The sequence below is a fragment of the Artibeus jamaicensis genome, unplaced genomic scaffold (genome assembly GCF_021234435.1).
Source record: "Artibeus jamaicensis isolate MK-2021 breed Jamaican fruit bat unplaced genomic scaffold, CSHL_Jam_final contig_588, whole genome shotgun sequence".
Classification (NCBI taxonomy): domain Eukaryota; kingdom Metazoa; phylum Chordata; class Mammalia; order Chiroptera; family Phyllostomidae; genus Artibeus; species Artibeus jamaicensis.
This window is the reverse complement of record NW_026521895.1, coordinates 1,489,244-1,516,114: the sequence shown is the minus strand read 5'-3', so window position 1 is coordinate 1,516,114 and position 26,871 is coordinate 1,489,244. Positions and strand designations below refer to the sequence as shown.

Below are 26,871 nucleotides of genomic sequence, written 5' to 3'. Positions count from 1 at the left end.
ATATCTTTTAATAAGAACATTAAGCCCATCCATGTTTATTTTCTTCTATATACATATACATGTTTTTATTAAATTTATTGGGGTGACGCTGATTAATAAGATTATACAGGTTTCAAGTGTGCATTTCTAATATACATCATCTGTATATTACATTGTGGGTCCACCACCAGATAGATGGTGTGTCAAATCTTCTGTCACCGTATATTTGACCCCCTTTACCCTTTACTATCACACCCACCTTCCTTCCCTCTGGTGACCACCATACTGTTGTCTATGAGTTTTTGTTTGCCTTTCTTTGCTCATTTGTTGCTTTCAGTTTTATATTCCACATGTGGGTGAAATCATATGGTTTCAACTTTTTCTGTCTGACTTATTTCACTTAGCATGATACTCTCAAGATCCATCCATGTTCTCGTAAATGGCAGCATTTCGTCTTTCCTTATGGCTGAGTAGTATCCCATCGTCTGTGTGTGTATGCTCTTCCTTACCCAGTCGTCTACTGAAGGGCACCTCCGCAGTGTCTATGTGTTGCCTCTGTGAATAATGCTTCAGTGAACATAGGAGTGCATATATTTCTGGTATTTTTCACAAACCCAGGCATGACTGAAATCTATTTTACTTAACTTTTCATATAAACAATAGCTAGGCTGAGTATAAAATTTTTGTTATGGGAAGTATAATCTTCTTCCATCAAAATTGCTGTTAGCATTTATGATCATAGAGGGAAAGTGTGATTTTTTGTTCCCACACAGTGACTTTGTTTTTTATTTGTATGTGACCAGGTATTGGTATCTTTTCATTTGTTGTGCTAGTAACTTGGTGGGTCCTAATTGATTTTGAAAATTTAAATTCTGTTCTACATAAGAAAGTTTTACCTACTATTTGATTATCACAAGTTCTCCATGTGTTCAGTTTTCTTTTTTTGAAAGTCCCATTCAGTGCATATTGAGTCCCCGAGTCTTTCCTTTACTTAAGGAAATCAATTCTTATTTCCACTGAGTCTTTATCTGGGACTTCTGGTACAATTCTCAATGTTGTTTTGTGTTTCTGCAGTACCTAATTTTGCATTTTATTGTCTTCACTGGAAGTTTTAATTCAAAAAATCTTTTCATCTTTACTGATCCTAACTTGTTCCATTTTCAAAAGTGCCTACCTCAGCGCCATATCACATGGATGCTGTATCCTTGTGTGCATTTTCAAGAAATGGACTGATATTTTCTAAGGTTTTCTTTTTTTATTAATTCTATTTCAAAAAGTGTCTATTAGTCTATTTTGCTTTGAGTCCTCAAATCGGGCCACCTTTTGAACTACAATTTCTGTTAGTATGTATTTGTTTCTATCTCTGTTTATTTTTAAGGAGGGAGTTTTTGTTTTCCATGACTGGTTGTTGAGATAGGTCTTCTGAGAGATTCTGTAAGTGGCTCTTTGTATAAGTATTTTAGATCTAGACAAAATCTAAATGGAAAATTCAGATTTCCCTTAGTTTTATTAAAATTCAGGGATGAGAAAGTATAGACCATATACATGAGATAATAAATTGTTGATACAGAAGTATAGAGGTACCTACATGTCTAATGTTGGGTGAATCTGAGTGCAAGCCAATGAGCCTACACGTTTGTCATCCATCAGGGGCATCCCCAGTGACCCAGTGCAGGAGAGTGGTCTTGCAGAGCTGTGTGTCCATCAGCTGGGAGGGGGAAAGCCCCATTAGGTGGCAGCTATCTGTAATTTAGGTGCTACATTCTGGGGGCTTGAAATAGTGTGCTTACAGTGGAAAAGAGGAAGCAGGATTTAAGAGAGACCACAGGGTTAGAGATGACAGCATTTGGGAACTGCTCTGCTGGTAGGGGCGAGGGAGATGGAGGAGCCTGAGGCCTTCTCAGCTCTCACTCCCCCCAAGAGCCCCACTCCCTGCAATGCTGCTGTCTCTGCACTGGCTCACAGGCCCCCTTTAAATGAAGAAAAGCTTCAACAAGAGGGATTTAATGTAATGGAACTTGTATAAGTATGGAGAGGTTCTGATACCTAAAAAAGAGGGGCCAGTTATAAATTATTTTGCGAGTGCAGATAGAGATATTTTTAATTCATTCAATACCATTCTCTTAACCAAACACCTAAGTCAGGTGCTGTGCCGGGCATTGTGGATACTGTGGTGAATCATCCATTGTCCTTTCCCAAGGAACACACAGTCTAAAGGGAGGTATAGGCAAATCAACAGATAAGTGGGGTAGAATGTAGACTTTACTTTGACAGTGTGCTGTGGGCTTCCCTGTGACCTTCCTGGGGAGGACGTGTTCTTGTGGGGAGAGGCAAGGAAGTTCCTAGCGTGTGTAATTCTAAATTGAGATCTGACATGAAGGAGGAGGAGGTTAGACAGCATAGTATGTGTATGTATGGAAACAAGTGATTAAAGAAATTCCTGTGTTGTTTTATGGTTTTATGTGCTTTTTAAAATTTTTATTCAAGTGTGTATAGGTATGAATTTCTGTCTCTTGTTAATAAACTAGAGTGTAGCCCTGGATGGCGTGGCTCAGATGACTGAGTGCCAGCCTTTAAGCCAAAGCATCAAGGGTCGCTGGTTCGAGTCTTAGTCAGGGCACATACCTGGGTTGTGAGTCATGTCCCCAGTATGGGGCGTGTGAGAGGCAACCACACATTGATATTTCTTTCCCTCTCTTTCTCTCTCCATTCCCCTCTGTATAAAAATAAGTGAAATCTTTAAAATAATAGAATGTAAACTTTTAAAGATTTTTATTTTTTTAGAGCAGTTTTAGGTTCAGGGCACAGCTAAGGGGAAGACAGAGTGATTTCTCACACACTCCCTGCCCCCACACATACACAGTCTCCCCAGTTACCAACACCCCCCACCAGAGTGGTATGTTTGTTACTACTGATGAACCTACATTGACACATCATAAATGTACAAAGTCCATGGTTTATATTATGGTTCACTCTTAGTGTTGTGCAGTCTGTGGGTTTAGACACATGTATGACATATATTTATAATAATGGCAAAATACCAATTATTTTCACTGCCCTAAAAATCTTCTGTGCTCCACCTATCCTGCAACCCAACCTCTGACAACGACCACTGATCTTTTTACTCTCCATAGTTCTGCCTTTTCTAGAATGTTATATGATTGAAATCATATAGTATTTTTGGCTTTCTTTACTTAGTAATATGCATTTAAGATTCCTGCATGTCTTTTCATGGCCTTATATCTCATTTCCTCTCAGCACTAGATAATAGTCCATTGTCTGGAGGGAGGATAGTTTATTAAGCCAGTCACCTACTGAAGGACATCTTGGTTGCTTCCAACTTTTGGGAATTATGAATAAAGCTGCTATAAACATTCATGTGCACATTCTTGTATGAACATAAGTTTTCAGCTTCTTTAGGGATATACCAAGGAGCATATTTGCTGGATCTTATGGTAGGAGTATGTTTCTATTATAAGAAATTACCAAACTGTCTTTTGAAATGCCGGTACCATTTTGCATTCCCACTACCAGTGAATGAGAGATTCTGTTCTTCCACATTCTTGCTAGAACTGGTATTACCGGTGCTCCAAATTTTGGGCATTCTGGGAGGTATGTGGTAGTATTTCATTGTTGTTTTACCAGTATAAAAAGTTTTTAAGTAGGAGTTATCTTGAAGTTGTATCTGTTTTGCATGCCCTTCATACTACCACAGGCAGTGTCTTAGAGTTGCTAGATACTCATGAAGTACTTGGCACGTTGTAAATTTTCACCGTGAGATGAAACCCGAGGTCATTTAGCTAGCTCAACTTCATATTCCAAAGAAGAGAAAACCAAGTCTCTGATAAACTAAATGGCTCATCTAAGACAGACCCAGAGCCAGAGCCAGATGCCAGCCTGCATCTACTGAATCCTAATCCAGGCTATAGTCCGATAACACCGAACCAGCGATTTCACATGAGTCATCACTGATGCCTTCACAATTCGCACATCTCAATTTTTCCTCTAAAAAAGGAGATGATAAGTCTATCTCATTTGATGAATAGGAATAAAAATGATTTTCACAAGGGACATTGTGATTAATAGGAAATGTAGGAATGCTTATTAATACTATAGAGTACTATTTTAAACAGTATTATAAGTACATATAACAACAAACCAAGGCTCTTCTGGCATCAGAACTCAGAGACTTGCCATCTTTTCTGCAACAGCTTCTCATTTCCAGAGTCTTTACTCTGAGGAGTTCAACTCAGTATAGAGTTTCGTATCATTTTTCACCTTGTGTTTATGTTACACCTTCGTATGAGGAGCTTAAAGAGCTTTATAAACATTAGCTTCTTAATCCTCCCAAAACCCCTCTAAGATAGGGCAGGAGCATAAATCATTATTCCCATCTGGAAAAAAATAGCCTTACTTATCTCTCTTAATTTCACTGATGCTCTAAACTGTTGATTAAATCCTAATTCATACCCTGTACATTTAGAATATCAAATTCTCTTCCCCAAGGATATTTTTCTTTCTTTTTGAATTTAGTGTCACGAGGATAAGTGTAACTATAGATTGACAGGTCTGGTGTTAGAACTCCTCTGAGAAGCATGGAATAGACGGTGAGCTGGTACCTCTCATGCTCTCTTCTTTTTAGCAACACGTTTTTTATTGCCCTTCAGTCATGAGAGGAGAAACGACTTTTAGGAATTGGAGGGGATGGCTCAAGACTCACTCCTTACTCTATCTGTTAGCCAAGAACAACCAACAAGAGAACCGTTGGATATTCATTCAGCCATGCCGTTCTAACTTTCAGTAAAACATTGGTGCAACAGACTTCAAAGCTTTACAAAAACAACAAAGGACGTTAGAGTTTCAATCTTCTGTGCTTTGCTTAGGCATGTGATTCTTACTATCCAGATATTTGGTATTAGACTTTGAAGATGTTAGAACATGACCAACACAGGAGCAGAATGTGAGACCAAGTAAGGTTGATTCATGCAAGCGATTGCAACAACACACGTGTTCGAGTTAAAATGGCTGCCTGCAGTTCAGGTCAGTGAAAAGGAAAACAATTAACAATGATAAAGACAAAATAAAATTAATATTTTATCACTCCTAAAATTCATCAGAGGACATGAGAATCAACTAGCAACTGAGAGATGTTCCAGGTTGCATTTTATTATTTTTTAAAGCCCATCTCAGACTACCATGTGATGTTTTTCCTGTATCATAACAGAATAAGGTTATATAATAATCTGATGCCAGAAGACGGTAAAGGGTAAAGGGACATTGTGTTTTAGAGAAAGGGTGTATAAAAGTTACATGGTTTACTTGAGATCACATAACTAGTTATTGCCAAACTAGGAGAACAGTAAATTGTGGGTTTTTGCTTAATCTAAATTGCTTCTCAAATGTTCAAATAAAACCCCATTAAGTTCAGATGACTTATATCCTGTCTTGCCATCCAAATATTAGGTAGGACAAATGAGAGAATTACCCTATCCCCCACATAGTCAGTGGTCTTTGGGGGAACAAGTAGGAGAAATATGTGGTGCCTCTTCTGAGAAGAAAAAATATAGCCCTGGATGGTATGGCTCAGTGGATTGAGTTCTAGCCTATGAATCAAAGGGTCACAGGTTTGATCGAGTCAGGGCAGATGCCTTGGTTGCAGGCCAGGTCCCCAGTAGGGGACACTCAAGAGGCAACCATGTGTTGATGTTTCTCTGTTTTTGTCCCTCCCTTTCCCTCTCTCTAAAAATAAAAAAATAAAATCTTTAAAAAATAGTTTTTAAAGAGAAAAATATATAAATATTCCTCTGAAAGGCTAATTAGCTTTATTCAAAAGTATTCTTAAAAAATTCTCCTGGACCTCTGCTTTGTTTTAGCTATGGAAGTATTTAAAGAAAGAATATTACATTTCCTTTTCACAGGGTCCAGAATATTGTTTTGAGCTAAATAATCAGTATAACGGTTTACCAGTTGGCTAATATTTAGTCAAATAATACAATAGTTGAAGAATGTTTTGCTGTTATATATTAGTTAAACTTCTAAATGACCCTGAGAGTGTGGTTGGTATTAGTGCACATCTGGGAATACTGCAAACTGGTGAAAAAGAGTTGAGTTGCCCTGGGCTTCCCAAACAAACACAAAGGGAAGAGCAAGAACAAGAAAAAAGATACAAATTCTCAGGGGTCCAAATTCATGGGAAAATGTCCAATTTATTTTAGATGCTATGAAAATAAAATCAGAAATATGAAGTTTATAGAGCTGTGTGTATCTCAGCTTCCTCTAGCTTAGGGAGGAGCGAATGAATGAACAGAAGGATCTTTCTATGTTGACTTTTCGTCCCTAGTATCATTTTCCTCCTTTTTAAGTGGTATTATTCCCCATAGCCTAACTCTCTTCCTGCATTCTTATTATGTCCCCAGAGTTCTTGAATTCATTTATTTCCCATCTGTAGGATTCTGGAATTACAGGGATACTTCCCCAAAATACCAGTTCCTAACTGTTATCCTTGAAATAATACTCTGAGCTTTGTGATGAGTTCCAGGAATGGCTTCATAGGAAATAAAGAGTAAGTTAGCCTGAGAGAAGTCTGGAAAAATAGGTTGTTTTTTTTTTTTTTTAGAAGAGAGGGATGAAGAATAGTCAACTCTGTATGGATGAGAGAACTAGAGAAATACAATGCATCAGAGCTGAGTGAGTCATGAAACTAGTCTAATAATCTGTCCTTTCCTGCATGTTTCACATGAAACCTGGGGATTCCTCTTGGGTCAGCCTTGCTCCTGTGTTCTCTGGCTTTCCTTTGTAATAGCCTTTCATTCTCCAGGTATCAGCTTTATGATGATCCTTTTTTCAAAGATTTAGCCTTACAGGCGGATTGTACTATACCTTGTCATAAAGAATTCTTTTCTTTCTCTCCTCAACACTGTACTGTATATTCCTTTGACCTGGCCAATGAATATGCAATACCCTTTAAAAGCACAGATGAGGTCAGGTACTGGCAGATAAACTAGAGAAGAAAATCACCTTCATCCATTCCCCAGAATTACATTGAAATGATTCCCAGAGAAAAAAAACATGGTGGATATTGTAAATAGGTTTCAAAATATAATAATGTAACAATAAATGACAATTAATGCCTTATCTACTTCTAAAAGGAGTGATTGTAGGATTTTTAAGAAAAGGTATTTCGTAGTATAATGGCTAAGTTGCATTTATATCCAGTAGCCTTTCTCCATTTTTGCTAAAAGTACCTTTTATAATTGCAGACTGGTTTAGTGTCTTAACAATAATGGACATGTTTTTAAAAGATTATTGCCAAAAGTGCATTCTTTATTCCAGGGAGACTCTGTAATAGATACCAGCATTTTAGTAATGATACAAGCAATCTGTAAGCTATTATAGTTTTCTTTAGAGTAACTTAATCTTCATATTGTTTTGTATGTCTGGAATTTTAATAGTGTTTTTAATTTAGAGAAGGAAATATATAACATATAACTAATTACATGTGAATATGAACTAAGCACATGACCACTGAGCCTGATTCTTAACAAGAAACATATTTAAAACCTCATGTACGGAGAGTCACGGAGAAATAAAGAATGCCACACGGGGACACCAACAGTTTTCGTGGAATAATAATACAGTGAGGGTCTGTACATTTTTAGAATGGTTATTATATTTTGGTTTATAGCTAAAAAATAACTAAGGAGAATAGTAATACTCCTTTAGAAATATAATTAATATTTTTCAACACATGAAGGTACAACCAATTAAAACAAAAGTGTTTATAAAATAACAATTACCTTTCTCCTTGATGACACCATTTGTCCAAGGGTCTTCAAGCATTTGTAGTATTAAAGAGTCCTGGTGGCCCTTAACGATGCAACCTAATTGGTGAGGATGCTAGATTGCAAGAAGTGAGCTTTTTTTCTAGGTCAAAGGTCAGGCTCACAATGTAAAGGTGACTGATCTTTGGACCTCACTGCTACCTAGATGAATAGAAGGGAGATGATTTTTCTTAAAAATGAAAGGTTTCACTGAAAATATTTTTATTTCAAATGGTTATAAGAAGTCATTTAGTGTTGGAATCTAGACTTAGGTTGTCATGTACAATTTAAAAACAATTTTGACACACAGCCTAGACTCTAATCTTTAAAGAGCCAATAGAGATATACTTGGTGAACCAATTTAGGGGCTTTAATGCTTTTAAAATCTAGTTTTTACATTAAATAAACCAGTTTGTTATCTTGGAAGAAGTTATAATCTACTTACAACTGTCATTCTCTGTTTCTGACTTGCAATTAGGTGGTATTTCCAAAATGTCAGACCTAGATTCTGCTTCTACCATCACGATAATAAAATGTGACAGCAGATATCATATCAATACCTTTTCCATAATTAGCAATAAGGATCCTGCCAAGGGTTAACTAGAAAAGTTTCATAAACATTTTTCTACAAATGGGCCTGATGGCATTATGATGCTTTTAGAGTCTACTAATGTAGCAACGACTCATGACAACCAGGAGACAAATCGATGAGCAAAACTGTTTGGAGAGAATAGTTTTGTAGTGTATGATATATGTTATGTAAATGAGCTTATTAGGACTCTCATCTATTTTATTATTGGTGACCAATTTAATAGAGGCATTTAAAAAACAATATTTCTGCCTGACTCCTAGAAATGAAGAAGATACATTGATATAATTGAGAGCAAATGATTGCATGTCGTGCCATTTAATCATGTCATTTTTCAATTACTAGTTTTTGCACTTCACTGCATGTCTATAGAATTTTTAGTTTCAATATAGATTAAGTCCCAGTGTCTGAAACTGAGCTAAACTCCTATAGTGTCTGACATTGTGTTTTAAGTTTGAAATCAGTTAATATACACAGATGTCATTTACTCACGTTTTCTTTACAATATGTAAGTCATCATTAATACTTCACTTAGGTATTTAATATTTTAAGAATTACTTCTTTACAATTTCAGGATGAAAATTTTTATTTGCAGCATTTATACATTAGGTATTGTTAAGTTAAGCACATAATTGGCTCAAGAATAGAGCTATAAGGACCAAAAGATCTGTTGACCCCTTGTTAGAAACTTTGATAGTCATTTGCCTAATTAATGTTTTCTACTTTTGTTTAATCTCTTCTTTACTATTTATATAAATTATAGATTTTTCAGAAAGGAGATTGTTTCCCACTTCTGTTATAATAGGAAGTTCTCTAGGGCAGAGAGTTTTGTCTCTTTTGTTCACTGATGTCTCACAAACACTCCGAAGACTGCATATTATAATAGGTGTTCAATAAATATTTGTTCATGATTTCTATTTGTGAAGGTTGATCACGAATTTATACCATACACAAAAATAAATTCAAGGTAGATAAAAGACTTAATTAAATATAAGTTGAGACACCATAATTTCACCAATATTTTCACCTATATGTCCCTTGGAGCAAGGGACATAAAGGAAAGAATAAACAAATGATATCTCATCAAAATAAAAAGCTTCTGCACAGCTAAAGAAAACAACATTAAAATGAAAAGAGAACCAACTGTAGGGGAAAACATATTTGCCAATGGTACCTCAGACAAAGGTTTGATCTCCAAAATATATAAAGAACTCACAGGGCTTCAGGCCAAGATGGAGGCATAGGTGGAAATACTGTACCTCTTCACACAACCAAATTTAAGGACAACAAAAATTTTGACACAAAAACACAACCAAAACACACAGAAAACTGAACCGTACCAAAGTCCAACAACAACAAACCATTCATCCTGACCGGTAAGAGGGGCGGAGTCAGTGGCTGGCGGAGTGGGGTCCCAGCAGAAAGAGGCAGTGGCTGTCAGACCAACCCCAGTACATAGGCAGTGGTTGGCAGATCCCAGGTGTGGGGTGGCAGCAGGCAGACCCAGTGAGGGTGCAAGGTGGCTGGCTGACCGTGGTCACACATTCACATGCAGATAAACCAGGCAAAAAAATGGACAGTGAGACAGACCTCACAACCCAGGGCTCCAGCACCGAGAAATAAAGCCCAAAAGCACCAACTGAAAAAACTTTCCTGGGCTGAGGTGCTGGGAGAGGCTCCCAGCCTCACAGGAGAGTTTGTTAGAGAAATCCACAGGGTCCTAGAATGTACGCAAGCCCACCCACCTGGGAACCAGCACCAGAAGGGCCCAGTTTGCTTGTGGGAAATGGCAGAGGGGACTGAAATCTGAGAGAGTGGAACAAATGCCATAGCTTCCACTCTGACCCCATCCCCAGTCACAACTCAGGAACTGGGTTGACCTACACCAGTGAACACCTTAGCTTTTGCCCCTCATATGTAACAGGCGCAAACAGAACAAAACATTATGGCTCAAGCAGAAGGACAACTCAAAGCCCCAGAGGCAATACTTCTAAGTGACCAAGAGATAGCCAACCTATCAGATGCACAATTCAAAACACTGGTGATCAGGATACTGAAAGAACTGGTTGACTTTAGTCGCAAATTAGATGAAAAAAATGAAGGCTACACTAAGTGAAATGAAGCAAAATGCACAGAGAACCAATAGTGATGGAAAGGAAACTGGGACTCAAATCACTGGAGTGGACCAGAAAAAAGAAAGAAACATCCAACCAGAAAAGAATGAAGAAACAAGAATGCAAAAAAATGAGGAGAGGCTTAGGAACCTCCAGGACATCTTTAAATTTTCCAACATCCAAATGATAGGGGTACCAGAAGGGGAAGAGAAAGAGCAACAAGTGAAAAACTTATTTGAACAAATAATACAGAACTTCCTCAATCTGGCAAACAAAATAGACTTCCAGGAAGTCCAGGAAGCTCAGAGAGTCCCAAAGAAGTTGAACCCAAGGAGGAACACACCAAGGCACATCATAATTACATCACCCAAGGTTAAAATGAAGGAGAGAATCCTAGAAGCAGCAAGAGATAAGGGGACAGCCACCTACAAAGGAGTTCCCATCAGACTGTCAGCGGATTTCTCAAAAGAGACCTTACAGGCAAGAAGGGGCTGGAAAGAAGTATTCCAAGTCATGAAATCCAAAGACCTATGTCCAAAATTGCTCCATCCAGCAAAGCTTTCATTTAGAATGGAAGGGCAGATAAAGGTCTTCTCGATAAGGTCAAGTTCAAGGAGTTCATCATCACCAAGCCCTTATTTTATGAAATGTTAAAGGGACTTACCTAAGAAAAAGAAGACAGAAAATATGAACAGTGAAAGGGCAGCAAACTCACAGTTATTAAGAACGACACCTAGGCCCTGGCTGGTATAGCTCAGTGGATTGAGTGCAGGTCTGCGAACCAGAGGATCGCGGTTCAATTCCCAGTCAGGGCACATGCCTGGGTTGCAAGCCAGTTCCCTGCAGGCCAGTTCCCAGCAGGGGACGCACTAGAGGTAACCATACATTGATGTTTCTCTCCCCCTGTCCTTCCCCTCTAAAGATAAATAAATAAATATTAAAAAAAAAAAGAACGACACCTAAAACAAAAGCAAACTAAGAGGACAGCTAGATCAGGAGCAGAACCATAGAAATGAAGATCACATGGAGGGTTAGCAACAGGGGAGTGGGAGAAGGAGAAGGGGGGAGAAGGTACAGAGAGTTAGTAGCATAGACAGTAGGTAGAAAATAGATAGGGGGAGGGCAAGAATAGTAGGGGAAATATAGAATCTGAAGAACTTGAGACATGTGGTCATAAACTAAAGGGGGGGATGGTGGGGGATGGGGTGTGCAGGGGGAGGGGAATGAAGGGGGAAATAGAACAACTGTAATGGCATAATCAATAAAATATATTTAAAAATAAAAATAAAAAGAAACTTTGCTGTATATTTTAATTGTGCTAGTAGTACACAGGTGTGTTTATTAGTCAAAACTCATTAAATTGTACTCTTATAGTGTTTTTACTATATTGTATATAAATTATGCCTCAATAAAGTTCACTTAAAAATAAAAAAAGATAAAAAATATGAACAGTGAAAGGACAGCAAACTCACAGTTATTAACAACCACACCTAAAACAAAAGCAAACTAAGCAGACAGCTAGATCAGGAGCATAATCATAGAAATAAAGATCCCATGGAGGGTTAGTGACAGGGGAGTGGGAGGAGGAGAAATGGGGAGAAGGTGCAGAGGATAAGTACCATAGATGGTAGGTTGAAAATAGGGGGATGGAAAGAATAGTATGGGAAATGTAGAAACTAAAAAAATGTGACACATGGACATGAACTAAAGGGGGGAAATGTGAGGGAGGGGTGTGCAAGGTGGAGGGGAATGAAGGGGGAGAAATGGGACAACTGTAATGGCATAATGAATAAAATATATTTTTTTAAAAAAGAACTTACGGGACTTCATTCCAGGAAGACAACCCCCCCAAAATAGACAAAGGCCCTGAACAGACACTTCTCCAAGGAGGACATACAGAGGGCCCAGAGACATATGAAAAGATGCTCAGCATCACTAGCCATCAGAGAGATTCAAATTAAAAGCATAATGAGATACCACTTCACACGGGTGAAAATGGCCATCATAAACAAATCAACAAACAAGTGTTGGAGAGGTTGTGGAGAAAAGGGAACCCTAGTGCACTGTTGGTGGGATTGTAGAGTGGTGCAGCCACTGTGGAAAACAACATGCAATTTCCTCAGAAAACTAAAAAATGGAACTGCCTTTTGACCCAGCAATTCCACTGCTGGGATCATACCCTAAGAATAATGAATCACCAATCCAAAAGAACCTATGCACCCCAATGTTCATAGCAGCATGATTTATAATAGCCAGCTGAAAGTAACCTGAGTGCCCATCAGTAAATGAGTGCATCAAAAAACTATGGTACATTTACACAATGGAATTCTATGAAGCGGAAAGAAAGAAGGAGCTCCTACCCTTTGCAATATCATGTATGGAACTGGAGAGCATTATGCTAAGTGAAGTAAGCCAGGAGGTAAGATATGGATACTATATGATCTCACCTATAAGTGGAATCTAATCAAAAAACAAACAAGCAGCAAAATATAACTGGAGACAGGGAAATAAAGAACAAACTGACAGTAACCAGAGGGGAGCTAGGAGAAGAAAATGGAGAGAAAAGAAGGAAGGGTTTTCAGGAACATGTTTAAAGGACACATGGACAAAACCAAAGGTGGTAGGATCAAGGGTGGGAAGTGGGGATGGCTGGGGTTGGGGGGAATGGTGGGTGGAAAATGGAGACAACCATACTTGAACAGCAATAAAAAAAAGAAAAAATATTTGTTCAATCAATAGATCAGGATTTATTCCATCTCTGCTATCATAACCATCCTTCAGAGTTGCATAGATCACTAATTATTAACATATTTTCAGGCTGAGGAAATATGTTAGACCACTGAAGATAGACCCCTGAATGATGTATAAAAGTTGTTGGCTGTCCTAACAACAATGATTTTATGGCTGTGGCCACTTCTGATTAGAAGTCAGGGCTAGAAATAGTCTGATGTCAAAATGGTAATATTATAAATTATTTTAGTTTTCTTATGAAAGGCAGTGTAGCATAGTGTTTTTGTGAATTGAGTCTGTATTCATGTGGCATGGGTTAAAATCTACTTTTGCAGCTTATTGACTATGTTACAGCTGGTCAAGTATTTAACCTCTTTGTGTGTCCATTTCCTCATGTGTGAAATAGGTGGATGACAGTAGTATATATTGAGTTGGCCAAAAAGTCAGTAAAGTTGTTTCTGTAAAATAAAAGACAAATGTTTCGTTTTCATCCATAACTTTATTGATTTGGATATTCTGAGTATGTCAGCTCTTTCCTGCATGGTATAACACTGATTATTCTCAGTTAATGTCTTGATTTGATTGCTACCAACTTCAACTGGTTTACCTGACTGTAGAGCATCGTCCAGCAAGAAATGTGTAGCACAAAACTTCACAAACCACATTTGATGGGTTCTTTCAGTCATGGCACCTTCTCCATACACTGCACAAATCTTTTTTTTTTTTTTGCATTTCAGGTGTGGCTTTTACCTTTCTTGAAATAACATAGCACAATATGCCAAAAATGTGTATTTTCTTCCATCTTCTATATTAAAATGGCTATGCAAAAATTCACCAATTTTGATAAGTTTTTTTAATGTATGCTGATATGACAGCTGTCACAATTCAATCTAACAAAATTGTTTTGACAGAAGTTAAAGACAACTAAGCTCTACTAATGTCACCTTATGGAAAAACCAAATGAACTTTTTGGCCAGCCCAATGTTCCCTAGGACTATTGTGAGAATTCAATGACTCAATACATATAAAATACTTAAAAAATGCATAACACACAGAAATACAAAAAATGTTTGTCATGGGTATAAGAGATTAGTGAAAAATAGCCAGTAAAAGAACTAAGAATAGTGCTACAGCAATTAATAAGATTCAGTGATTGTTGGTTATTATTTTGCATTCAAGTTAATCTTGATCGAATATTGAAAGAGAACATAATATTTGTATCTTGTATTTATTCAGATACATATAGTCAACTCAGAACGATCTTTGGTAAAGCACGTGAAATATATTTGATATGTCAGGCCTCTCACTTCTGTACTGATACCAACAACACAATAGATGAAAATTTCATAAGAAATATAGACTATGAAACTCATCACTGCAATAATTAAACATAAGTACATTTTTAAACTTTAACATTTTTAATTCCACTTTTTAGATCCATGGTCTTCTATGTATACTGTTCTGTTTGTTTTGTGATATTTCTAGAAGTATAACAGCCATATTTTAAAAGGCAACTGCATTATTTTTGTTATATAGAAGAATATCTTATCTGAGATTTATAGGTTTGCAATTATGACTCTATCCCAGGAAATTATATATTTATTACTTTAAAAAAATAAATGAAAGCTCTAAGTTTGCATTTGTAAGTGTATTAATCTTACAAGAATTGACCCATTGTTGCAAAACCGTGGTGACTGGGTGGTATTAGTAATATTAGAGCATCTATTGTTGGGACATACTCTGAAGGAATAGTAAATTCTCTGATCATATAATCAGTTATGTGGCTGACAATATATACATGAGTTAACCAAGTGATTTTTTAAAATAACAGTTTTATTGAGATATAATCCACTTACCATAAGGTCTAATTTTAGAATGTTCTTCCCCACCTCTGCCAAAGAAACCTTACGTTGGCAGTCATTCCCTATTGTCCCTGGACTGCAGTCTCTGGTAATCACTAATATACTTTTTGTTTCTATGTAGTTGCCTATTGTGGACATTTTATATCAATGGAATCATACAATATGTAGTCTTTTGTGACTGGCTTCTTTCACTTAGCATATTTTCAAGGTTCATTCATGTTGTAGTATGTATCAGTAGTTCATTTATTTTTATTACCAAATAATATTCTGTTGTATGGACATACTACATTTTTTAAACTCCGTTTATCCATTGATGGGTGTTTGGATTGTTTCCACTTTTGGCTGCACTATTATGAATAGTGCAGTTATGAATATATGTCTACAAGATTTTATGTGTTTTTTTATATGTTTTCAATTTTTTGAGTGTATACCTCAGAGAGAAATTGTTGGGTCATATGGTAGGTCTATTAATATGTTTAACTTTTTGAAGAAATATCATGCTGGTTTCAAAATGAGTGCACCGTTTTGCAATCTCATAAGTAATGCATGAAGGTTTTAAGTTCCCTACATTTCACCAACATTATTTCTGTGTTTTTTTGTTTGTTTGTTTTTGTGGTGGAAATATCTGCATGGCTAAAGATGTTGAATGCCTTTTTTTGTGTTTATGAGCCATTTGTATGTCTTTGGGGAAATGTCTATTCAAATATTTTGCCCATTTTAAAAACGAAGTTACTTTTTTATATTGTTGAGTTTTAAGAGTTCTTTTAATATTCTGAATACAAGTCCTTTATCAGATACATATTTTTTCAGATATTTTTTCCATTCTGTGAATTTTAGTTGTAGCTCTTACATTTAGGTCCATGATCCGTTTTGAGCTGGTTTTGCCTATGCTGAGACATGAAAGTCCAATTCATTCTTTTGGATGTGGATATCCAGTTGTCCCAGCACCATTTTTTGAAAAGACTATTTTTTCTGACTTAGTTGTACCAAGAGGTTTTTAAATTCCATTTATTTTTGATATGCATTCAATCCTTAATCAACCTATACTTATCATAAGTATGCATTTTATGGCATAAATTAGCTTTGATCTTATAGAGATTATCTTGTCTAACTTATTACAATGTAAGTTATATTTTGTTCCTACATCTGAACTTGTATTAGGTGATGTCACCTCTTCAGAGAAGCTCCACTGATGTCCCAATTTAAAGTAACTCCCCCCTCCACCACTTTTTCTTGTATCACCTGTTTTGTTTTGTACCTGTTTCCATTCTTTGATATTTTCTTGTATATTTGTTTCAATTCCAACCTGTCACCACACTCCCCAATGCCCACAAGTTTGAACATAGGTTTTATGAAAGCAGAAACCTTGTTGCTCACTGTTGTATTCCCACCACTGAGAACAGTGCCTGGCATGTAAGAGGCAACTCAGTAAGTATATATGGGTGGGTGGATGGATGATGGAATTATGATTATCATCAGATTCCACTTGAACTTCCATTCTGCCTTAAAATGTTACAAAGTTTGTGGTTTCTTGACCTTTGCTTGTTAGTCTCCAAATGCGATGCCTGTCCTCCCTTTCCTTCCTTCACTTTTTTGATTTTCAGCAACTTAAACAGCCTAGTTCTAATCCCACGAGTCTTAATCTGTCCTCTCCAGCTAGTAATGTTCTTTCTTAACCCCCAAGTCAGTGCCCATCATGTAGTATGTATATCAATCCCACCTTACATTTGGGTCACATCCTCTGTATTCACAAAACACATTCACCTTTCTTATTTAAAACCTACAACAACCCAGTGGGCTAGGTGTTATCTAAAGCCTTTGCTTTGCATTGATTCCTCTTACTTTTCGAAGCCAGTGCCTTCTCTTTACAGATGAATTACAAGCACCGAAGAATAGGTACCACATTTTATATGCCTCTTTTTGGCAATGACAATCCTGTAATGAAAAATACAGTGTTTGGCACATAATTGATACCTAATAGATGTTTATTGCTACGAGAAATATTATTCATGTGATTTTTGCCAACCTTGCCCCAAAATAATGATCCTGAACCAACCAGTCAACAGAATCTTCTGAAAAATCATAGAGGTAGCAGTTATAGTCTCTCATATTTCCAATGTGCTATACATTCTTACTAGGCCATGGTTTCAGGCATTAACATTACCTATATCTGATGTGTTATGCTTTTCAAACAATCCTTGTGGTTCTGTCTTACTATGTAAGTTTTTTGAGATTTCTATTTAGTTTAGCACGATGTTGTATATGTTCGAGTCACTCATTGCTAAATGACTCCTTTGATAAAAATGTCAAAAAGAGCAAAATTCTCAAATATGATATTCAAACAACCTAACGCACCAGCATTCTTAATATTTCTACTGAAAATTCTGGAGATCATCATATAAATACTAATAATATAAAGATATCACTGGTTGAAAAGAGTGATTCATTGATTGATTGATTTAATTTTTTTCAGTCATTTGATAACAACAACATAATTAATTGATCACCGATGGCTATGGTTCCTCAGTTCTTGGCTACCACTGACTCAGAAATTAGAACTTGTAACTCCTATATTTCTAAAAAAGTCTCTAGTCTCCCTAGACTGATTCTCTTATCCCAAAAGCTAATTTCCTGTTTCCTGCAGACCAGGGCTCTCAAAATGTAGCATGCATTGTCGTCCCCCCGGAGTCACTCATTGAAAAGATGTGGAGTAACACCAGAGAATTCGCAGTTCCAAGTTCGCAGGTGTTACTAATTCTGCTTGGTCTGGGGAACACACTCTAAGAAACTTTGATCTAGAAAATCTGGTCACAGGTAGCAGATCAAGAGAAGACAGTTAGTTACCCACCTCGTGAAATTAAAACGGTAAAATACAGAAAATGTCAAAAAGAAAAAAACTGCATGAAAAAGTGCAGGTGACCCTTGTAACAGAGAAATGGCGCTAACCACGTGACACTACTTAAACTAGAAGAACTCACCTGTGTTTTCTCACTTTCCCCTTCTCTCTTCATATATTTCCATGCTCCAACTAGGTTGAAGGCAGGTATGTATAGTACGTGATGACCTAAACTTCTTTATTGTTTTTGCAACAGAGAAGGCATACTCAATAGGCATCATTAAACAGTTGATCAGTCTAAAGGGTAGAGTCATATTTAACTTTAAAAGTGGAATTGCTTTATAAATAGTATTATTCTCTTTGACAGATCACTTAAAATCATACCACTTTATTCATATAAACTTACCTAATGATGTTACATTAACTTGCTGAAAAAATTGTGTAAGAAATACGGAGATAAATTGCTTTGGAGTTTCTCAGCTAGAATTTTTTTTTTCTCTTTTTAACATATGCTTAATTTGGGTATGTTTAAAATTATTTTCCCTATTGCTCTTTTTTCCCTATTTGGTTCTTACATTTAACTTACTGCACATTTGATTCTTAGTCTAATTACAGGTTTTTTATTGTGAGCATATATATATATATATATATATACATATATATATACTTTTGTAAAAATGACACTATTGTTTAATGTTAAGAATATGGCTATACAAGAAAATATACTCATTTTATGCAATATGCATTATATATACATTTAATATATGATGAAAAAGTACTAATATTGGATGTCTTACCTTTAATGATGATAAACTAAAGCCAGTGTCAAGAATGATGTTACATCGCATTTGGCTTGATAATATGAGTAATTAAAACAGTAAAACAAGTCAACAGAAGAAGTCTGGAGAGGAAAAAAATAGAAAACATCACTTTGCACCGTCAGCAGTGAATTAAAAATCAAACTGGCAGTCTATAAGTATGAGATAAAAACCTTCAGCCTATTGGCCACTTTCTCATCAACATGTCCAAAAAAGATGTGTTTAGAGCATTGGAGATCCAATAAAAAGCTGTAAAGAAAACTGTAAAAAAAAAAGCAATTTCAAAATTTTGGTTTTTCTTTTCTATAGTTCTCATCTTTTATAGCAAAATTGCCTTTTTAATAATGTGAGGAAAGTGAATACAAATGCCTAATAAGTAAATAAAGTAGGTTGTCAGAAATTCAAAAGTAACACATCAAACTTTATCCCAACAATTGGATTCTGAGATGGTACTAAGACAGTTATCTCTGTACTGAGGTAGCCGTATAGGAAGAAATTGCCTAAAATTGAACAAATAATAACTAAATACAAAAGCACCTAGAATCTCTTTCCTAGGCATATTAATAATTAATTGCTTTTTTTTCCTTTAAATTTTTTTCCTTCTTTTGTCTTTATACTTTTTCTGGGAATACAATGTGACCATGGTTGGGAACCAACATGATTTCGTTAGTTATCTAGGAAAATGCTTCAAAATTGGCAATAATGAAAAGCACTCCAAAGTTTTCTGTCCCTTCCTTTTCCAGCTGCTTCACTCTCTCCCCCACCCCCAGTGCCCTGGGTGCTCTCACTGCCCCACGTTACTTGCTTCTGGACCTTCTAACCGCCACCACCCAACTTGAACAATCTGGCTCACACCAAAGAGTTCACCAACTCCTCCAATAGCACAAACTCCTGTTAGTGCCCCCCTCTCTGCATCACTCTTGGTATCATACTTATGTGTGTAATCCGCCTCCAGTAGACTCTCAGCTTCTTGAGAGAAGGAAGAGTAACATGTTCCTATTTGAAGCCTCCATGCCTGAAACACTGCCTGTTAGATGTAAGTTGCAATATACATTTGAGGAGGTCCCAGAGACAAGGATAAATTAGTCTTATTACTGTGCCTTTCTTAGATTGGCTAGGTCAGGTTTCTGTTTAAAAGCACTTTTCCCTGAAAAGGTAAGCCAAAATAGTATGACTATTTGTTCCTATGTAGTTATAGGTGACATTTCTTTATGCACAGTTTATCATGGAAATAATGTAAACTACTAATTCTAAGAAATACTGACTTTAGTATGTGTTTGTGATTTTGTATAAATATGTATATTTTAATACTTATCATGGAAACCTATTTATGTAGAAGAATGTTACTTTATCAATTATATCTCCTAAACATAAAAAAGTACTAAAAATAAGTTGGTTGTGTAAAATTTCCAATTTCCCCTTCCTTTTTAAAGTATTGTTATTCTCCAAGAGTGCATATTGGATAAATTATTCATTCGGAATATACACTAACTTCTTTGGAGATTAAAAAAAAACTTGCACAGTTGGGAAGATCCAAAAATCCAAATTGATTGTCAACAGATTTTTAAAACAAATCTCAGAGAGAGAGAGAGAGAATGCGTGCAATTCACAGGTCTGGAACAAATGGACACAGTACCTGTTGCTTTGGTCAGCCTCACGTTTTATCTTTGAATGTCTGGGGGTGTCTCCTCATTCAGCACAGAGCTAATGAATAGCAGCAGTCAAGAAATTTGTCAGACCTGGTGCTTGTATCAGGAGGTATATAGGAAAATAGTAATGAACCCGAGGAAAAGAAATAAGGGAAAGTTCAGGAAACCTAACTAAAAATGCCTCATTGCTGTAAATTGAATAATAAAATCCCTAGTCATATTTTGCCATAAATAGAGGTTTGGGAAATTGTCATTCACCTTATTTAAAATTCATAAATATTAAAGGTACAGTGTTCTCTCATTACAGAAATAATAGAATTCCAGCTATTACCTAGTTAGGGTCATTTCAATGGCTATAGCGTGTACTATATCAGTAAGTGGAACATCTGTATGAAATGTCCACCTGCTGATCTACTACCACTCCATGCACATTTCAATGAACCACATTTCATCATTTTAAGACTTTTAATGAAGCCTTATCTAGATTAACATTTTAAGCACAAATACTTTTAGGCATTAAAACTCTCACGCTAAATGAAATTGCATTGTCTTGTTTACCCTTGTTGATTAATAAGCAATCTGTTAACTGTTAGAACAGTCCAATTGTGGCAGTAGCAGGAGATTAGTAATGCAGTGATGTTTGTGGATATAATCATTTCTCCTGAAGGCTTTGAATTAGACTATCACTTACACACTGTCCATAGGCAATGAAAAGATATAATATTTTTGACATATGTATCCACTATTTTGCTTGAATCGTTCAGCTGAGGGTCACTGCAGCAGTACAAATGTTCCGGGGGCAAAATGCTATTTTGATGCATGCATATTCTTCTTAAATAGTGTGAACAGCTATTAAAAGGAACACAGCAACAAATAGTGCAGTAATAATCCAGAATCCTAATTTCTGTTTTCAGAACATTACTGCTTTGTTAATCAAGCTTCGGAAGGGAAATGTTGCTAATCCTCTTTTTTTTTTTTTTTGGTCAAATAATAGACATTGTATGTTAAAATTTCTTACAATCTTATTTAACTTATTTCCAGCCAGTAGAAAACTAAACTTTTGGCTCCAAAATATCTGAGGGTAAATTTGGAAAAAAATTGTTTTTTGGAGAACTTCTGTTTTTTGTGTTTCCTGAGACTTTGAATCAAAGTATATAATTTGGCTAACATTCATATGACCTAACGATTTATTTCATTAAGTTATAAATTGTTCCACACCTAGGTGTTAGGTGAGAGCCAACACTTTAAATGACAAAACCAGTGAAAAGGGGAAGAGGATTGGGTGGCTAAATTCTCTGGCATTAGTTGGTATCTAACTGTAAGAGACTTCCAACCTAAAGGCGACTGCAGAATCTTTCTTATTCAACTGTCCATAGCTGCGCGTATCGCTGCACCCTAAAATTCACGTAGAAGAGTGTGTTTCATGCCCTAGAAAATCTGTCCTGTCAACACTCATGGCTCGTCCCACTCTGTGTTGCAGTCGCTGTGTGGTGAAATCAAGCAGCGGCGCCGAGGAGTGGCCTCCATCCTGCGGCTGTGCCAGCACCTTCTGGATGAGGGGGAGACCTGTGATCTGAGCGCAGACCACCAGCCCATGCAGCTGATCATTGTGAATCTTGAAAGGAGGTGGGAAGCCATTGTCCTGCATGCGGTCCAATGGCAAACGAGGCTTCAGAAGAAGATGGGAAAGAATTCTGTGAGTGGTTTTGTTTTGAAAGCATAATGTCCTCTCGTTTTTCTCAGGAAAAGAAATTCTTCCAGGGCTTGTGTTGATCTTACAAGTGGTTTTGCTCTAACTAAAGGTATAGCAGTCTCCAAGCCCTAAAGGAACTCCATTTGTCATAACACAGAGATTTGTTTGCCTACTAATAACATGCATTTAAGTGTATCTCATAGTCTTTTTAAAAAAAATCACTGGGATATTTTGCTTAATTTTACCAAATGAAGCCATTAATTCTTTCCATCATTCTTTCACCAGTGATATTTATTAATCACACAGCACCCCAGGAAGATTTTGGTGGGAGGTAGCTTACCATTCCTAGAGCATGTGCAGCAATGTGTGTGTTCTGCCGACAAGGCAGTGCAGTAAAGAGCACTGTTTGCCTTTCGGTTACATGATGTGAGTTAACATTTGTACAACAATCTCCACCGTTCCTGCTTGGAGTGCCTGCTGATGGAGTTGCATTGCTGACAACTGGCAAGGTTCCTCATAAGAGTTTTTCGGCAGTGCTAAAGGTAGGACTAGGGATCTCTTTTAAGAATTTTTCAATCTTCCTGTGATTCAAGCTGTTGCTAGATGAAGAAAATATATGTGACTAGAATTGTTTTACTATAATATAGAATAGGTACTTGTCCAGAAAACTTTCTTATCCTTAAGGGAAAGGATTTTTTGAAAAAAGATTGCATTCCCCAAATGACCCTAAAGTCAGTATCTATTACTTGAAGGCCTAATTCTTATGTTTGACTCACATAAGTGAAATACAAACATATGTGCATTCATACATACATACATACATACACATGTACAATTGAAAGCATTTCCTATGTTTTTATCACCAGTTCTATGCTTATGGAAAGTTCAAGATCCAAAATTGAAAAATCAAATGTAATAATCCTGCCTTAAAAATAGCGTTCTCTTCCAAACTAGAATTTTAACAAAGGCTTAATACTTGCAATCGGATGTGTTTGGCATGGGACCAGGAACAGAAGAGATAAGGCGTCAGAAAGCCTTCTCATTCCTTTGCCTCTGTAACTCCTATGTTGAATCTAGGGGGTTTAATTGTTTTGAGCCGAAGTTGTTAAATTTCTTAAGATTTTCAAGTTATTACCAGTAATTAAAGTCTATATAATTGGGTGCCTTTTTTTTGAAATGAGCTGTGTGTTGTGAAGCTATTTACCTGGAATCTTTTCTTTTTTGTGTTTGGAAGGCCAGAAGAGGTTACTTTTTATTCTATAGTTTGAAGCCTCTAAGCATGGTAGTGGCCCTAGTAAAACTTGCACATAAACTTACTGCACCTGGAAAACGCTGACATTTTGGAAGTATTTAAACTGCTTTGAGGAGCCAGAACTGGGTTTCTTTGGGGATTTACTTGAAATCATATGACCAGGAATGCTCAACTAGATCTTTTTTGACTAGACATTGACATTTTTACCCTACTTCTGTGGTAAAGGTAAGCTCTAGCTCTGAAACACTGGCTCAAGTGACTATATAGGAATAGATATAAATCACAAATAGAGAAAAGTATTTCTTTTCTTTAGATTGGCTGCTGAATGTGTTGGTTGTGTGGAATGATGAGAGGAGCAAATAAGGTTCACTGTGCTAAACAGGGTTGAAAATCACTGTCAAGAAGGACTAGAAGAGTAGAGAGTGGCACTAATGCAACACCACAGTGAACACAGGGCACCTCATTAAGTTGGAAATATTTCTTGCTTCTGATCTCTGTGGGTTGGGTAAAGATTCTAAGTTGCTTTGATGGGCAGAGTAGTATTTCACCACTGTGGGAGGCTGCCTTTGCTGAGAATCAGAAGTCTCTAAGTGGTCTTCTGTTTGTTCACTATATGTTTCCACCCCTGTCATCGCCTTCGTGTGCACAGGGACTTTCACTACTATATTACTAGGGCCTGGGACATACTTGTACATTATAGATATTTGATAGATGCTTGCTAAATGAATGAGTATGTGCTTTCATTTAACAAATTTTGTTTCATTCTAGTATTTGTCTTTTATTTATAACTGTTTTATTTTATGTTTATGGCAATATTTTTTATTGTTGTTTAGGTATAATTGTCTCTATTTTCCTCCCACCACTTTCCCCTGGTCCACCCATCCCCCACCTCCCACCCTCAATCCTTTCCCCCTTTGTTTTTGTCCATGGGTACCTTATTCATTCTAGTATTTGATTTGGAGTTACTATATCTATATTAATTCTCAGAATTTATATTCTCACAAGATGCCTTTGAGTATTATGTTTCTATAAGACTATTTCACCTTCATGAGACACCATGAAGATGTCTTTTAACCTTTCTTCTTGTCCAACAGGGACAGTGATTCAAGTTCTAAAACATATTGTGAAGTATCCCATAGTATACTTTCTGTTCTTCAAAAGTTAATTCTGAAAGAAATTCTGTTTGGGGTATTGGATAAAGTAGTTCTAAAAATGTGGGCTAGGTTAGAGTTAGAGGATTTGATTCTTTCTTTATTATAGGATTCTCTTCATTAATCACTTTGGAAATAGCTTACATAAGAAATGTCACCTAATCATCCATCCAGTGATCTTCATTGTGCAGTTTACATTTGTTTGGGATGATTTGACTCCTGACAGTCTTCTCCACTGATCTGAAGAAAGCATCCACACAGCCACTTTCTACTCATCCTTGCATTTCTAAAACTCTGTATAGTACCTATGACTTAATGGGCACTCCATAATATTTGTTAGATGAATAAATTTTTTTCTAAGTAATGCACTATAATAGTCAATGTTATAGATTCAGAGGTAAATAAGAAACCCTCCCTCTTTTCAAAAGGTGAGCTTAGAAAGATAATACTAATATAAAAATTACTATAATACTAAGCAATATTCATAATTACTGCCTTTAAGCTTACAGTTAATACTGACAAAAATATGGCAAATCTTTTAATTGGATTCAGAAATATTCAGATAAATATTTAATCTCAATTAAACAAATTTATTTATTACTCCTAAGTAGGTAAATAATTAATATACTTTTCTCTTTTTTAAAAATTGGAAAAAACCAAGAGATCTTATATTAAATTTTGTAGGTCAAAACAGAAAAGCCCTGAGGCATCTATGTCCTTTATCATCAAGATTTGAGATTGCATAATTATTTGACACAATGCTTTGTTCTTCCTATACTCAAGCTCTTTGCCCAGACTTACTTTTGTTTATTTTGTGTTACCTATAAAAATTGATCTCTTGAATTTTGTTCCTTTGACTTTTTTCTCTGAAACAAATTATCAATAACAGGAATAAGAGACAGATACCTAAGGATTCTATAATTATTATAAGAAAATAAAGGGAATATTGTGAATAATAAAGATCAGAATAGAAATTATTGAAACTGAATACAGAAAAACAATAGAGAAAAATCAATTATGTTAAGCTATTTTTTAGATCAGTGAAATTGATATATCTCTAGCAAGATTGACCAGAAAACTACAGACCAATATCCCTCATGAATACACATAAAAAGATTCTTAACAAAATTTTATCAAATCAAATCAGCAATATATAAAATATATATTTTATATATAATTTATATATTGTAAAGTTTATCAAAAAAATGCAGTTAGTTTAACATTTGAAAGAAAAAGTCAATGTAGTTCACCAAATTTACAACTAAGAAATGAAAACTATGTGATTATCCCAGTGGGTTCAGAAAGTGCATTTGTCAAAATTGAACACCTTTCCTGATAAAAACTTGGAAACCTAAGACTAAAGTAGGAACTTCTTCAACTTAATAAAGGGCATATATAAATAATCAACTGATTGCTTTACTTGTGGTATCATAAAAACAGCAAAGATGTCTATTTTTCACCTTTCTATTGAACATTGTACCAGAAGTTTTAACCAGTGCAATAAAACAAGAAAAAGAAATTAAGGATATGTTACTTGAAAGTTAACGAGCAAAATTATCATTACTCATAGACTCTATGATGTTCTATGTAGAAAATGCTATCAAATCTCCAAAAAGGATTGTAGAGCTAAAAAAAAGGAGTTGAACAAGGCTAGAGAATGCAAGATTAATATACAAACACCAATGGTATTTTTATATACTATCAATGAACAGTCAAAAATTAAAATAAAAACCAATATTATTTATTGTATAATAGCTGCAAAAACATGAAATACTTAGGAATATCTTTAACAAAAATATGTAAGATCTATTTTCTGAAAACTACAAAACATTTCTTAGAAAAGCCAAATAACTAAATGAGTGATGAACTATATTGTGTTCATGAATCTCAAGGCACAGTGTTGTTATCAGTTATTTCCAGATTTGTCTGTAGAGTTGATGTAATCTAAATAAAAATCTCAGTGATGCTTTTGGTATAAATTTATAAGCTGATTTTAAAATTCATATGTAAATGCAAAGGAGCTAGAATAGACAAAATAATTTTGGAAAAGATGAATAAAGCTGCAGTACTTATAGCTCCTGACTTCAAGATTTACCATAAAGCTATAGTAGTCAAGAGAGTATGGCATTGATATCAAGCCAGAAATAGATCAGTAGGATAGGATATAGAGCTGCACATAAATGGGCAGTTGATTTTTGACAAAGGTGCAAAGGCAATTCCAAGGATAGCCTTTCAACAAATGATACTGGAGCAATGAATATCCATAGATACAAATGTGAAATTGAACTATATATTGCACCATATACAAAATGAAGTTAAAATGGATCATAGACTGAAATGTAAACTGTAGAAACCACTTAGGAAACAAATCATAGAGT

General features: G+C 35.9%; 1 protein-coding gene across 5 annotated transcripts in view; it reads left to right on the top strand.

Annotated features, from left to right (window-relative positions):
• AKAP6 (A-kinase anchoring protein 6) overlaps positions 1–26,871 on the top strand; it is a 485,646-nt gene that overhangs the window by 414,933 nt on the left and 43,842 nt on the right. For all 5 annotated transcript variants that reach the window (XM_053670522.1, XM_053670524.1, XM_053670523.1 and 2 more), the window contains exon 12: positions 21,878–22,093. In XM_053670522.1, the coding sequence (XP_053526497.1) occupies positions 21,878–22,093 (216 nt within the window). The remainder of the gene's footprint in view (positions 1–21,877; positions 22,094–26,871) is intronic.